The 15,105-nt window shown below is 36.0% G+C and overlaps 1 protein-coding gene across 2 annotated transcripts in view; it reads right to left on the bottom strand.

Moving 5' to 3' along the window:
- Positions 1 to 597: 597 nt before the first annotated feature.
- Grip (Glutamate receptor interacting protein) overlaps positions 598 to 15,105 on the bottom strand; it is a 186,548-nt gene continuing 172,040 nt past the window's right edge. For both annotated transcript variants that reach the window (XM_075302746.1, XM_075302745.1), the window contains 4 exons: positions 6,952 to 8,191; positions 6,693 to 6,895; positions 6,172 to 6,632; positions 598 to 1,264 (listed from right to left, as the gene is read on the bottom strand). In XM_075302746.1, coding sequence (XP_075158861.1) covers positions 1,163 to 1,264; positions 6,172 to 6,632; positions 6,693 to 6,895; positions 6,952 to 8,191 — 2,006 coding nt within the window. In that variant the 3' untranslated portion in view covers positions 598 to 1,162. The remainder of the gene's footprint in view (positions 1,265 to 6,171; positions 6,633 to 6,692; positions 6,896 to 6,951; positions 8,192 to 15,105) is intronic.

Raw genomic sequence — 15,105 nt, forward strand, 5'->3', positions numbered from 1 at the left:
AACCAAATAAATGTCGACTTGCTTTTCAACAACGAAAGAGTTCATTTTGGTAATATTTATTTTCTCCGGTTGGTCTCGTTACATCTGCAAACCTTTTCCTTTGGTCTTTTGTTGTTTTTTCCCGAGGAATAAATTTGGAGCTACGAGGTGATATTTCATTTTGGCATATAAATTCCTATTCCCTACTGGTGCCATTCAGGAAGATTCCTCATCTAATCATTTTTTGGTCCTTCGAACCGGATATGAACCAGCGACCTATGGATCTACAGTCCACCAAAAAAATCGCACAAATGTCGATATAACACATATCTATCAATACTCGCATTGCATTTAGAGTTCATAGATTTATAGTTTTTTTTTTTTCGCTATATATGCCGACTTTCAACTCAAATTAAGTGTTTGTTCCGCATACATATTTCCCCTGTCCAGTATACACTTATTTGACTCCTGGCGACATAATTTATGTACGCTTTCTACAAATGCTGTTTTGAGGCAACAATGAATATATGTTCAAATTAATTTGAAGAACTTCAGATGGTATATTAAATGTTGGTCTAAAAAATGATAAAGTGTATAATTCAGTTAACCTCAGCTGACTTTAGATTTTTCCTTTCTGGTTTGCTTTTATTTTTTGGAGAGAGCTGGGCTGTATTTAAATAAATTCTACAGCCATAGCGATGCTTAATGAATAAAATGATTTTTGCTAATTATTCCTCTAGCACAAATATATTAAATAAATAGTTTTCAAAAATCAATTTTTTAAATGTTTCCAAATTCATTTCCCTTCAATATATAATAATCAAATGTTTATTTTGTTGGCTGTTTCATGTAAATATTTATATGTATATATTTTTAAATGTATAATAAATTTGTCATTGGTTTAATAAATTTTGTTTTAATCACTCATTTTCTGTTCAATCAATTATTTGGTTAGTTCTTTTTTGTTGTTTTTATATATAGTATGTATGTAATAAAGTGGCTTAAATATATTGTATATTTTTTTTTCTTCTCTTAAGTTTACAAATAATATTCTTCTCCAAAATTCCTTTGAATACCCAATAAATAATATAGTATATAGTATATGAATGGTTGTAAATTTCCAACTTATAGTCTATATGAAATAAAGGCACTGTTACTGCCATTATTTATGAAAACCGTTCAATCATTCGGTGCGTTGAATTATCATCTCAATTTTGTCACCAGCAGCAGCTATTAAAGGCACAGTAAGGCAACAATCAAAATCTTGAGTTTTCATTTCATTAACCTAAAAGAAAAAAAATTATATAGAGAAATATTAATAACAACTATGCACATGTTTGAATATTTTTTGGGATTTTAGGAAGTGGCTTTGATACAAAAGTTAAGGATTTTGGTATTGCATTCGAACCAAAAATGTGGAGACTATAAAATAAAGACATGTGTTAGGGAGCTATTTAGCTTTAAAGTTCTATATAATTTAAATTTTTATACGGACCAAAATTGGTTCAAAAGATTTAAAATGTTTAAATTTCGTCTTACGGTCCGACCAACAGGAATTTAGCCCATTTGGTCCATTTGCATAAATAAGGTTAAAGAGACAACCCGATTTAGTTTCAGGCTCACTTAGACTATTCAGTACATTGTGATTTTCATAAATTTGGTCAAATTTTAATTTTTTCTATGTTAGTATTTAAAATTTTATCACGTAATAGTATCTATGGGATTAGATACCATTTCAATTACCGTATAAGGGTTCAAGAAAATCGGATGAATATTTCGCGTCTTGGTCTTGGGTTAGACTCTATACCTTTTCGGACAATTTTAACACCAATATTCGAATGGGCACCAGAAGTGGAATGGTAAGATGGACACTTGACGCATAAAATTATGGGTGCAAAGCAACACTACAGCAAATTTAATGAAAATTCCAGAATGCAATACATTCTCTCAAGAAATACAACCGTTAGATCGGCCTTCGTGAGGCTATACCAAACAAACCAAATGCGTTTGTATTGTGGTCTTCAATTACCTCTTATTCGAGCCACCGTGGTGCAATGGTTAGCATGCCCGCCTTGCATACACAAGGTCGTGGGTTCGATTCCTGCTTCGACCGAACACCAAAAAGTTTTTCAGCGGCGGATTATCCCACCTCAGTAATGCTGGTGACATTTCTGAGGGTTTCAAAGCTTCTCTAAGTGGTTTCACTGTAATGTGGAACGCCGTTCGGACTCGGCTATAAAAAGGAGGTCCCTTGTCATTGAGCTTAACATGGAATCGGGCAGCACTCAGTGATAAGAGAGAAGTTCACCAATGTGGTATCACAATGGACTGAATTCTGATACCACAATTCTGTGATCGGGCTACCACCTAACCTAACCTAACCTACCTCTTATTCGAACGTTTAAGTCAACTTTTGAATTTCGTCTTTTAATGTTAACTAAAATTGCCTTTAAAAATTCGACCTTTTCAAAAAGTCTTTTTTTTTCCAAACTTTAAAATAGTTGACAAGTCGGAGTTTGGATTCCGATGTCAACCGCTAAATCATATCACTCATTTCTGGTTTACTTTGTTTTTTTTAATAAAAGCACTATCTACAACAATAAATTACTTTTTAAGGCATTTTTCTTCGAATTGGAAATTTGGTCCGTTGGAGGGAATTTTTCTCCGATTTTGGAAAAAATTGGTCCAAAATAAAATTTTGCTTGTCTGCCTCTACTATGGCATCTGTACTGGCTATGTTTCAGTACTGAGTTGTGGCAGTTACATGATAATGTGATTTCTGACTACATTATATTGTAGTTTCTATGCAGATAATTTCCCTTCACATCATAGTTGTATCTGGACAATGGCAGAGTTCCATTTTCGGACAGATATTTTGGCATACATCCGATTGCTTAAGAATAACCTATTCCAAAAGTTGTTTTTCATTTCGGGTTCGATTGGGATGCCCAAATTGAAACAGATTTCTAAGAGTTTGTCCGAGACTGGTTCCTGACGACCTGTATATGGGGTGCTCCTGCTAAATTGTCCCAGGAACTGTCCTTTGGGATGAGTCCAAGACGAGTCCCAAAATGTAAATTTACCCCGTCAATGACAAACCCATGTTAAAGTGACCGGTCCCTTCCATATGTTTTGACCAGAACTGGGACTGGTCCATACACACCAGGGTGCATTTTCCGTAGGGTTGTGATACCACAGTGGTGAACTTCTTCCTTATCACTGAGTGCTGCCCGATTCTATGTTTAAGCTCAATGACAAGGGACCTCCTTTTTATAGCCGAGTCCGAACGGCGTTCCACATTGCAGTGAAACCACTTATAGAAGCTTTGAAACCCTTTAACCTCCTCCTTTTTATAGCCGAGTCCGAACGGCGTTCCACATTGCAGTGAAACACTTAGAGAAGCTTTGAAATCCAGCATTACTGAGGTGGGATAATCCACCGCTGAAAAATTTTTTGGTGTTTGCTCGAAACTGGGTTTGAACCCACGACCCCGTGTATGCAAGTCGGACATGCTAACCATTGCATCACGGTGGCTTCCGCACTAATCACATCGGTTTTTAGCTTGTATCCCCTCTATTTGCTTCCGCACTAATGCTTTCGACAATTAACTTGCTTTCGTATTCTTGGCTTTCGCACTAACTGCTTCGGCTTTTGGCTTTTTTCCGCATTCGCTTGCTCCCTCACTAATTACTTCAGCAATTAACTTACTTCCGCTGTAATTGTTTCAGCAATTAGTTTGTTTCCTTCGACTTGTAGTTCGATTTCACACTAATTGTTGAAACATCTAGCTTGCTTCCGAACTAATTGATTCGGCATTTACCTTGCTTCCGCACTAATTATTTCGACAATTAGCTTGCTTCCGCATTTATTGTTTCAACAGTTACTTTGGGTTCGCACGAAATGGTTCGTATTCGCTTATTTCCGCACTAATTGCTTCGGCATTCAGCTTTCTTCCGCATTAAGTGTTTCGGCAATTGATTTGCTTCGAGTTTCTTTGTTTCCGCACTAATTGCTTCAGCTTTTAATTTGTTTCCGCATTCACTTGCTTCCGCACTAAGTGTTCCGGTATTAACTTACTTTCGCACTAATTGTTTCGGCACTTAATTTATTTCCGCACTTAGTGTTTCGGCATTTAACTTCGCACTAATCGCTTCGGCAATTGTCTTGCATGCGTATTTGCTTGTTTCTGCACTACTTATATCACACTACTTATATTTTAGTTTGCTTCCGCACTAATTACTATGAGTTTTAGCGTGCCTCCACATTCGCTGACTTCCGCATAAAGGGCTTCGTCATTTATCTTGTTTCCGCACTAATTGTTTCGGCAGTTAGATTGTTTCCGCATTACTCACATCGTCTTTTAGCTTGCTGCCGCACTAATTGCATCGGCATTTAGCTTACTTCCGCATTTAGTGTTTTGGCATTTACATTGATTCCGCACTAATTGCTTCTGCATTAAGTTCACTTCCGCACTAATTGTTTCAGCAATTGACTTGTTTCCACAGTAATTGTTTCGGCTATTAGCTTGCTTCCGAACTAGGTGTTTAAACACCTAGTTTGTGGTATCACAATGGACTGATTAGACTAAGTGAGCCAGATACATCGAGCTGCCACCAAATCTAACCTAACCTAGTTTGCTTCGGCATTTAGCTTGCTTCCGTACTAATTATTTCAGCAATTATCTTTCTTCCGCACTAATTTAGCTTCGGCATTAAGTTTACTTCCGCACTATTGTTTCGATAGTTAGATTACTTTCCCACTAAATGCTTCGGATTTTATTCCTGTATTTTCCTTCGCATTTATTTTTACAAAGTCAATCTTCGACACCGACGCCGTATCAAGAATTCGTCGACGACAATCGCTTTCAATAGATGGTCAACGACAATCCCGAATCCCCGAAACCGAACCATCCGCACCGAATCGAATGGAACAATATCAATAAACCGTCAACGATAACCTCGAATCACCGAAACTGAATCATCAACACCGAACAGTCGCCGACGCCGTATAACTGAATTGTCAACGACCATCCAGAATCAACCGGCACCGAACAATCATCGACGTCATATCAAGAAATTGTAAACGACAATCCCTAATCATCAATAACACTCTTGAATTCCCAACTGAAACGATAATCACTAAATGCTGTACTATTCGACCTAGCAAGACATAAATCGTGTGTTTTATTTTAAGCTTTGAGGAAGGTTAGGTTAGGTATAGTGACAGCCCGATATTTCAGGCTCACTTAGACTGTTCAGTCCATTGTGATACCACAGTGATAAACTTCTCCCTTACCACTGAGTGTTCCCCGATACTATCCCTACGGGAAATGCATAAGCACAGGACTGGTACATGACTAGTCTCTGGTGTGCATGGACCAGTCCTAGTTCTGGTCAAGACGTATGGAAGGGACCGGTCACTTTAGCATGGGTTTGTCATTGACGGGGTAAATTTACACTTTAGGACACGCCTTGGACTCGTTCCTAAGGACACGTTCTGGGACATTTTAGTAGTAGCACTCCATAGACAGGTCATCATGAACCAGTCTCGGACAAACTCTTAGAAATCTGTTTCACTTTGGTTATCCGAATCACACCAGAAATGAAAAACTTTTGAAAAACGTTGAACAACAGGTTATTCTGGTAATTCTACTTGACTAAATGTGTAGATCCAATAAGATTTTTATATTAAGCTAGTATGGAAATCATTAAATTATCACTATTTAAAAACTGCTATAAACTGGATCACCGGTACCAGTTCTGTGATAGGTCCGTCAGTGGCAATTTGCACCAATTTCCCGTAACGATGTTATGCTCAATGACAAGGGACCTCCTTTTTATAGCCGAGTTCGAACGGCATTCCACATTGCAGTGAAACCGTTTAGAGAAGCTTTGAAACACTCAGAAATGTCACCAGCATTACTGAGGTAGGATAATCCACCGCTGAAAAACTTTTTAGTGTTTGGTCGAAAGTGGGTTTGTGTATGCAAGGCGGGCATGCTAACCATTGCACCAGGTTGGACCCAGGTTGGACGCCTATGAAAACCCCAATAAATCTAAAACAAAGGATGCCAAATCCTCAAAATAAGTCTTAGCCTATATTTGAAAGGTTTTTATCTTTCAAAAACGTCTTCCACTGCCGTTCGAATAACTTCCCTTTATATGGTCATCTATATTGGAGACCTCTACTCACCTGCATTATTCTATCGAATGGCTTAAGCATTCCACATTTATCCGCTGGCCCTCCAGATCTTATGCGATTTATAAATACACCTCTCTCATAGAGGCCATCGGATACGGAAAATCCATAATCATCGTATACTTTATCCTTATACAGGGTAACATGGAATACTCGTTGTTTTTCCGCTTTACCACATGTCGAACCATTATCCGTGTTAGTTGAAGGACTTCTGGGACGTCTCTGAACTTTGGCATAAATAGCCTGAGGTTGTGGCAAATTATTGGAATCCGTTGTGGCAGAGCAAAAATTATTTTGCACATCATGAGCTCGTAAAATTTTCAAATCAACAACATCCCCCAGATTTTGTAGTAAATTTGTGGCATGTGATAAAGGCATTCCTTGAACTGATTCGGCATTGATGGCCAGTAATTGATCACCAACTAAGATTTGACCATTTTTATGGGCAATGCCACCTGCAAAGAAAGAGGTTAATTAGTCTTTCCTCTTCATGTTAAAACTGAACTGGAGCTTACCTTCCACAATACCACTTATGGTTATGGGTTTGGAAATATCCTCACTACCGGCTAGAGTTATACCCAAAAGTCCTCCCTTGGGTTCCAAACGAACGCTGAAAATAATCTGATGTAAACTGGCACTACTTTTACTACTTTGGGAACTAGCCGCAGATCCATAGACCTTGTTCTCCATAGGTGGAGGTAAAGTGGCACAATCAACACTGCAAAAAACAACATCCATGAAATATGGACTTCTCCTCATGCCGACAATGCTTACCTGGCATAGCGATCCAAATCATAGCCCACAAAATCATTGTAATTATTTTCATCCTCTGGCAACTCTGTTGTCAAACTCTGGGTATTTTGATTAAAGGATCTTCCCATTGTACCCACATTTGCCCAATTGGGGGCAGCCAAATGGTGTCGAATTTGTACCGATGTCATGGTATTATCCTCCAGAGTGGGTCCACGGAAATACTCTGGCTGAGGTGTTGTGGATTTCATGGAAAGGCAATCGTTCTGGTATTTCATCTCATTATATTTATTGGCTACATAGGCGCTACCATACAAATCATGGTCCGTTGTGGGACTACTGGGACAATTGCTATAAATATGATTGGGTACCTTTTGCTGGGCATCGAATAGAAAGTCGGGAAGCATAACCCGTTTCACTGTTAATGTAGAGAAATCACTTTGGGCTCCATCTTTCAGCAGAGAATCCACATTGAAATGTTGCACAGGATGATTGTCTATGGCTAGGAGTATGTCACCGGACCGTAAGGATCCAGTACGATGGGCTGGACTGCCGGGTTTTACATCGGATATTACAAAGCCTCCATGACTAGAACCACTAACACTCAGACCCAAGCCAGCTTTGCCTACCCTCAATACTTTCACATTGAATACCCCACTAGAGGGCACCACTGTATCGGGCATATCAAATTCGATTTCCAATTCCAACCAATTTGCAGGACTATGGGGAGGTCGGGGTCCCATATCGCCCAACAATTGGCGCATTGTCTGCACCTCCAGATTGTACATTTTGTTAATGGCCACAATACGATCTCCTTGTTGAATACAACCACAACGATCAGCCACTGAGTCTGGTATAAGTTTGGCAATTGTTACCGCTCGACCACAAGGTGTTTGGGAACCCAAGACCAAGCCCGAACCCATGCTACAATCCAAAAGGACAGGAAATGTTTCCGCTCTGCAGATACCCATACTCGTTGAATGATGAAGACCGGAAGTGGTGCTGCTGGTGGTGGTGGCACTGGCACCCAAACTGCTACCACTAACACTGCTACTGGGTCCGCTAACACTTCCACTGCTGCCGGCAGCACTTGCAGCACTATTGTTCGTAATCACACCACCACCGCCTCCTCCACCACCAGCTCCACCTCCTCCCGCCGATTCCAAAGGCAAAGAACTTTTGCGTGTGAAACGTTGACGCTGGCGAGATTTGCGCGATTCCAAAGTGTTGAAACCGTATTTGGGACTGTTCAAAGTGCCGTGACCTGCAAAAAAAAGAAGAAGAAAAAATATGAGAAAAAAATAATTCGGAGAAATATTAAAATCAGGAAAACGGCACACAAAGATAGAGCATTTAGTTTTGAGAAAAACGGAAAGAGACATTTTCCATGTAGAGGGTGTATGATGGGGGCCATCACATATGCAACACAACGCCACCACCACCACCACCGCCACATATTTCCTTCTTCGACATCAATTAGAAATTTTTTGTATTTTTAGAGTTTTCCTTTGGAGTGTGTAGAGTGAACTCTCTGTCCATAGAATATTGCCGGCTGGCATACACGTATCTCTCTATGTGTTGCGATGTTATCCCCTTGAGTTTTTTTGTTTTTATTTTTTTGGCTAAAGCTTCCGAATCCCCTTATTTGATATTTTCTTTGGATTCACATGTTTTCGAGAAAATTTATGTTTTCCCCCAAAAAGGGCTTTCACAAAAGACAATCGCTAATAGAAAACTCAAGAACAGTGGATCGGATATATACATATTTATAATTTTTTTTGATATATTTTGCAACTAACACATTTCAAAACAGCTCGTAAGAAAACTGACTCATTTCTAAACAGCTCGTAAGAAAAATGACTGATTTATTCCAGTGACAGTCCATTGTATTGATTACCAGCTTACAACACCATTTTTATCTATTGTGTTCGGAAAAAACGTTATTCGTGATGGAATTGAAGCGTGAGAGTACACCCAAAGAAAAGATACTTTCCTGAGGAACGAAATTTTACACAACCGAAATTCCCCTTTCTTATAAAGTATTTTCATTTAGACCAGAGAAACCCGAATTTATAATATGCGATTCAACGATTGTCTCTAATTATTATTTTTTTATTTGCTTTTAAAGAATAGTCTTAAGCGTCAAAAGAATACTTTGCTTGTCTACAACTTCGTTCTTCAGAAAAGAAAACTCTTCTTTCAATGTATCGTTAGAGCCCTCTTTGGTTTTTAGTACCATTTCTCGTTACTGTTAATGTTGCATCCAAGGTTGACACTGGTGCCTTAATAATAAATATCAAAATTTAAAAAATCTTTTTTTGAAGTTTTTGACTTTAGGCAATGAACTTTGATAATAGACCTAATACGGAAAGAAAGAAGTTTTTGAAAAAGCTTAGTTCTATAGACAATTTTCTCAAAATGTTATTCCTTTTTTTTGTTATCGGAAATTTTACCAAATTTGAGTTCTATAGAAATTTTTGTCAAAATGTTATTTCTGTAGAAAATTTTATTTTGATTTGTATACCCTCCACCATAGGATGGGGGGTATATTAACTTTGTTATTCCGTTTGTAACACATCGAAATATTGATCTAAGACCCCATAAAGTATATAAAGGGTGCTTAAATTGTAAGGGCCGATGTTGAATGTGAACCACACCTAAACGCCAAGTTTTTTTCCGAATTTTATTTGACATTTCTCTATTTCAGACTTACTCAATTTGAACCATGGAGAGATACACAATCCAACAACGTGTTAAATGGTTCCAAGAAATGGCAACAGTGGATGATCAATTTTCGAAGAAAATCATCTTCAGTGATGAGGCACATTTTCACATCAGTGGATTCGTCAATAAACAGAATTGCCGCATTTGGACGAATGAGAATCCAAGAGTGATTGTCGAAAAACCAATGCACCCACAAAGAGTGACTGTTTGGTGCGGTTTATGGGCTGGCGGCATCATCGGACCGTATTTTTTCCAAAATGAGGCCGGTCAGGCAGTTACTGTGAATGGTGTTCGCTATCGTGAGATGATAACGAACTTTTTATGGCCCGAATTGGAAGATATGGATGTGGACAATCTGTGGTTTCAGCAGGACGGTGCCACTTGCTACACAGCTAACGAAACAATGGCTCTTTTGAGCAACAAATTCGATGACCGTGTTATCTCACGTAATGGCGATGTCAATTGGCAGCCAACATCATGTGATTTGACACCGTTGGACTTTTTTCTTTGGGGTTATTTGAAAGAAAAGGTGTACGTCGATAAGCCAGCAACAATTCAAGAGCTAAAGGATGAGATAATTCGGCACATTAACGGCATAGAACTTCCATTATGGCTCAGCGTCATCGAAAATTTGGACCATCGGATGAAGGTGTGCCACCGAGGTCGCGGCGCCCATTTGGCCGATATTTTGTTCCATACATAATTGAGTAATACCAAGGTGTGCCACCGAGGTGGCGGCTCCCATTTGGCCGATATTGTGTTCCATACATAATTGAGTAATACCAATATATCATAATAAAAAAAATTACAATAATTTCCTAAATTGTTTGTGTTTTATTCAAAATCAACATCGGCCCTTGAAATTTTAACCACCCTTTATATTCTGGGTCGTGGTGAAATTCTGAGTCGATCTGAGCATGTCCGTCCGTCCGTCTGTTGAAGTCACGCTAACATCCGAACGAAACAAGCTGTCGACCTGAAACTTGGCAAAAGTTGTTGTTATTGATGTAGGTCGGATGGTATTGCAAATGGGCCATATCGGTCTACTTTTACGTATAGCCCCCATATAAACCGATCTCCAGATTTGAACTCCGGAGCCTCTTGGAGGAGCAAAATTCATCCAATTCGGTTCAAATGTGGAACGTGGTGTTAGTATATGGTCTCTAACATCCATGCAAAAATTGGTCCATAGTTATATAGCCGATCCCCAATTACACAAAAATTGGTCCTTATCGGTTCATAATCATGGTTGCCACTCGAGCCAAAAATAATCTACCAAAATTTTATTTCTATAGAAAATTTTGTAAAATTTTTATTTCTATAGAAAATTTTATTTCTATAAAAATTTTTTTAAAATTTCAATTCTATAGAACATTTTGTTAAAATTTCAATTCTATAGAAAATTTTGTCAAATCTTTATTTCTATAGAAAATTTTGTCCAAATATTTTTTATATAGAAAATTTTGTCAAAATTTTATTTCTATAAAAAATTTTGTTAAAATTTTGTTAAAATTGTATTTCTATAGAAAGTTTTGTCAAACTGAATTATATACGTATTTAATCGGTCTTTTTTAATTTAATAAATATCCACGTATGGACTTACTTACAATTTAGAAGACGGTGTTAGGTGGTTTTAAGATACCTTGCCATCGGCAAGCGTTACCGCAACTCAAGTAATTCGATTGTGGATGGCAGTGTTTAGAAGCAGTGTTTCTACGCAATCCATGGTGGAGGGAACATAAGTTTCGGCCTGGCCGAACTTACGGCCGTATATACATGTTTTCCTATCGGAAATTTTACCATATTTGAGTTCTATAGAAATTTTTGTCAAAATATTATTTCTGTAGAAAATTTTATTTTGATTTTTGTTTCTCTAAAAGATTTTGTCAACATTTTATTTCTATAAAAAATTTTTACCTCTCTAGAAAATTTCAAAATATATCTCTATAGAAAAATTCAAACTTTACCTCTATAGAAATTTTTGTCAAAATTGTATTTCTCTAGAAAATTTTGTCAAAATTGTATTTCTCTAAAAATTTTGGTCAAAGTTTTATTTCTATGGAAAATTTTGCCAACATTTTTTTTAGAAAATTTGTTAAAAATTTTGTCAACTTGTTTTCTATAGAAAATGTTGTTAAAATTTTGTTTCTGTGAAAAACAAATTATTTCTATGGAAAATTTCGTAAAATTTTTTTCTATAGAAAATTTTCTCTAATCTATAAAACATTTTCTCAAAATCTTTTTCTATACATTATTTTCTCAATTTTTTAAGAAAATTTTGCCAAAATTTTTTTAGAATTTTTTTTAAAAATTTTGTTAACATTTTTTCTATAGAAAATTTTGTTTCTGTGGAAAAAAAAAATTATTTCTATGGAAAATTTCGTAAATTTTTTTCTATAGAAAATTTTCTCTAATCTATAAAATATTTTCTCAAAATCTTTTTCTATAGATTATTTTCTCATTTTTTTAAGAAAATTTTGCCAAAAACTTGGCAAAATTTCTCCATAGAGAATTTTGTCAACATGTTTTTCTAATTTTTTTTCCATAGAAAATTTTGTCAAAATTTTTTTCTATAGAAAACTTTGTATAGAAAATTTTGTCAAAATTTTTTTCTATAGAAAATTTTGTCCAAAATTTTTTTCGATAGAAAATTTTGTCAAAATATTTTTTTATACAAAATTTTGTGAAAATATTTTTCTATAGAAAATTTTGTGAAAATATTTTTCTATAGAAAATTTTGTCAAAATTTTTTTCTATAGAAAATTTTCTCAAAATTTTTATCTATAGAAAATTTTGTCAACATTTTTATCTATAGAAAATTTTGTCAAAATTTGTTTTTATAGAAAATTTTGTCAAAATTTTTTTTCTATAGAAAATTTTGTCAAAAATTTTTTCTATAGAAAATTTTGTCAAAAATTTTTTTCTATAGTAAATTTTGTCATTTTTTTTCATAGAAAATTTAGCTTTCAGTTTTGTAATCACAGTGCATAAACTGAAAATGACATTACTCCAAATAACAACAAAAACAGAACTATCAATGAAAGCTGCTCACATTTGCCGCACCGTTTGGCTGATACGGACTGTTCGATCATCTTCAAAAATAAATCTCAAAATGGAATAAATGTCAGCCAATAAATACTGTCAAGATATCCAAAAATATAGTAAGAATTTTCAAAAAAAAAAAAAAAAAAATAGTATTCGGTGGGGCTGTCTGTCTGAATGATGGCAACAAGAAGTTGTAAAAGTGTGGAGCTCTAGGGAATGAGGCAGAGGATTGGAACATGAAGTGCCACATAGGGGTTTGTCGAATGTCATTCATTCGACAAGAGATACAGAGTAATTTCGATAATTTTTAATTTTGTCACTTCATTTTAAGTTCAAATTCATTAAATCGATATTTTTTATAGGGGATTATAGCCCTATTCGTGAGTATTTCATTTCCCCATGGCATTGAAAATCACTACTCTTGTGGTTGTTGTTGCCAATGACAGTTGCTGCAACTTTGACATTTGTATTTGTCACTATTGATTGTGGTTTTTTGTGTGATCACTATAGTTGACATTGTTCGTGTAAATCGATTTATTTCCTTTTGGTTATGTGTCGAAATTTTTCCCTTATTTGGTGTGAAATTAACTTCCGCTTGTTTATTTCATTATGGATGTCCTCGTGCCTTTATGTCATATTTATAGGCCGTGAAGAAATATACAAAATGTCATTTGAATTTAATTAGATTGTCAACATAAATATTTCTAGAAACCACATTTCAATCTATAACTTCATTATAGGAGGCAGTCAATAGATCAAGTTGTTTTTTTAATTGTTTTCAGGAGATTCTATTAAAATTTAAAATAAGATTTAAAACCAAAATTTTCCAAAAACTTGATGATTTTTGTAATCATATAATACAAACAAGTATATACGGCCAGTTCGAATCTTATGTACCCTCCACCATGGATTGCATAGAAACTTATTTCTATAGAAATAAAATTTTGACAAAATTTTCTATAGAAATAAAATTTTGACAAAATTTTCTATAGAAATAAAATTTTTGACAAACTTTTCTATAGAAATAAAATTTCGAAAAAATTTTCTATAGCAATAAAATTTGATAAAATTTTCTATAGAAATAAAATTTTGACAAAATATAATAAAATATTGACAAAATTTTCTATAATAATAAAGTTTTGACAAAATTTTCTATAGTAATAAAATTTTGACAAAATTTTCTATAGTAAGAAAATGTTGACAAAATTTTCTATAGAAATAAAAATTTGGTAGATTATTTTTGGGGATCGGCTATATATAATTATAGACCGATATGGACCAATTTTGGCATGGTTGTTAGCAGCCATATACTAGCGCAATGTACCAAATTTTACCACGTACCAAATTTCAACCGGGTCGGATGAATTTTGCTCCTCCAATAGCTCCGGAGGTCAAATCTGGGGATCGGTTTAAATGGGAGTTATATAATAAAGACCGGTATGGACCAATTTTTGCATGGTTGTGAGAGACCATATACTAACACCATGTACCAAATTTCAACCGGATCGGGTGAATTTTGCTCTTCCAAGAGGCTCCGGAGGTCTAATCTGGGTTCGGTTTATATGGGGGCTACATATAATTATGGACCGATGTGGACCAATTCCTGCATGGTTGTCAGAGACTATATACTAACACCACGTACCAAATTTCAACCAGATTGGGTGAATTTTGCTCTTCCAAGAGGCTCCGGAGGTCAAATCTGGGGATCGGTTTATATGAGGGCTATATAAATTTTATGGTCCGATATGAACCAAAGTTTGTATAGTTGTTACAGACCATATACTAACACCATGTACCAAATTTCAGCCGGATCGGATGAAATTTGCAAACTTTGGGGGTTCGCACGCCAAATCTGGGGATCGGTTTATATGGGGGCTATATATAATTATGGACCGATTTGGACCAATTTTAGCATAGTTGTTACAGACCATATACCAACACCATGTACCAAATACCAGCCGGATCGGGTGAAATTTGCTTCTCTTATAGGCTCCGCAAGCCAAATCTGGGGATCGGTTTATATGGGGGCTATATATAGTTATAAACCGATTTGGACCAATTTTAGCATAGTTGTTAGATACCATATACCAACACCATATACCAAATATCAGCCGGATCGGATGAAATTTGCTTCTCTTATAGGCTCCGCAAGCCAAATCTGGGGATCGGTTTATATGGGGGCTATATATAGTTATGGGCCGATTTGGACCAATTTTAGCATAGTTGTTAGAGACCATATACCAACACCATGTACCAAATATCAGCCGGATCGGATGAAATTTGCTTCTCTTATAGGCTCCGCAAGCCAAATCTGGGGATCGGTTTATATGGGGGCTATATATAGTTATGGACCGATTTGGACCAATTTTAGCATAGTTGTTAGAGACCATATACCAACACCATGTACCA

Source organism: Haematobia irritans, chromosome 3, assembly GCF_050003625.1.
Source record: "Haematobia irritans isolate KBUSLIRL chromosome 3, ASM5000362v1, whole genome shotgun sequence".
Taxonomy (NCBI): Eukaryota; Metazoa; Arthropoda; class Insecta; order Diptera; family Muscidae; genus Haematobia; species Haematobia irritans.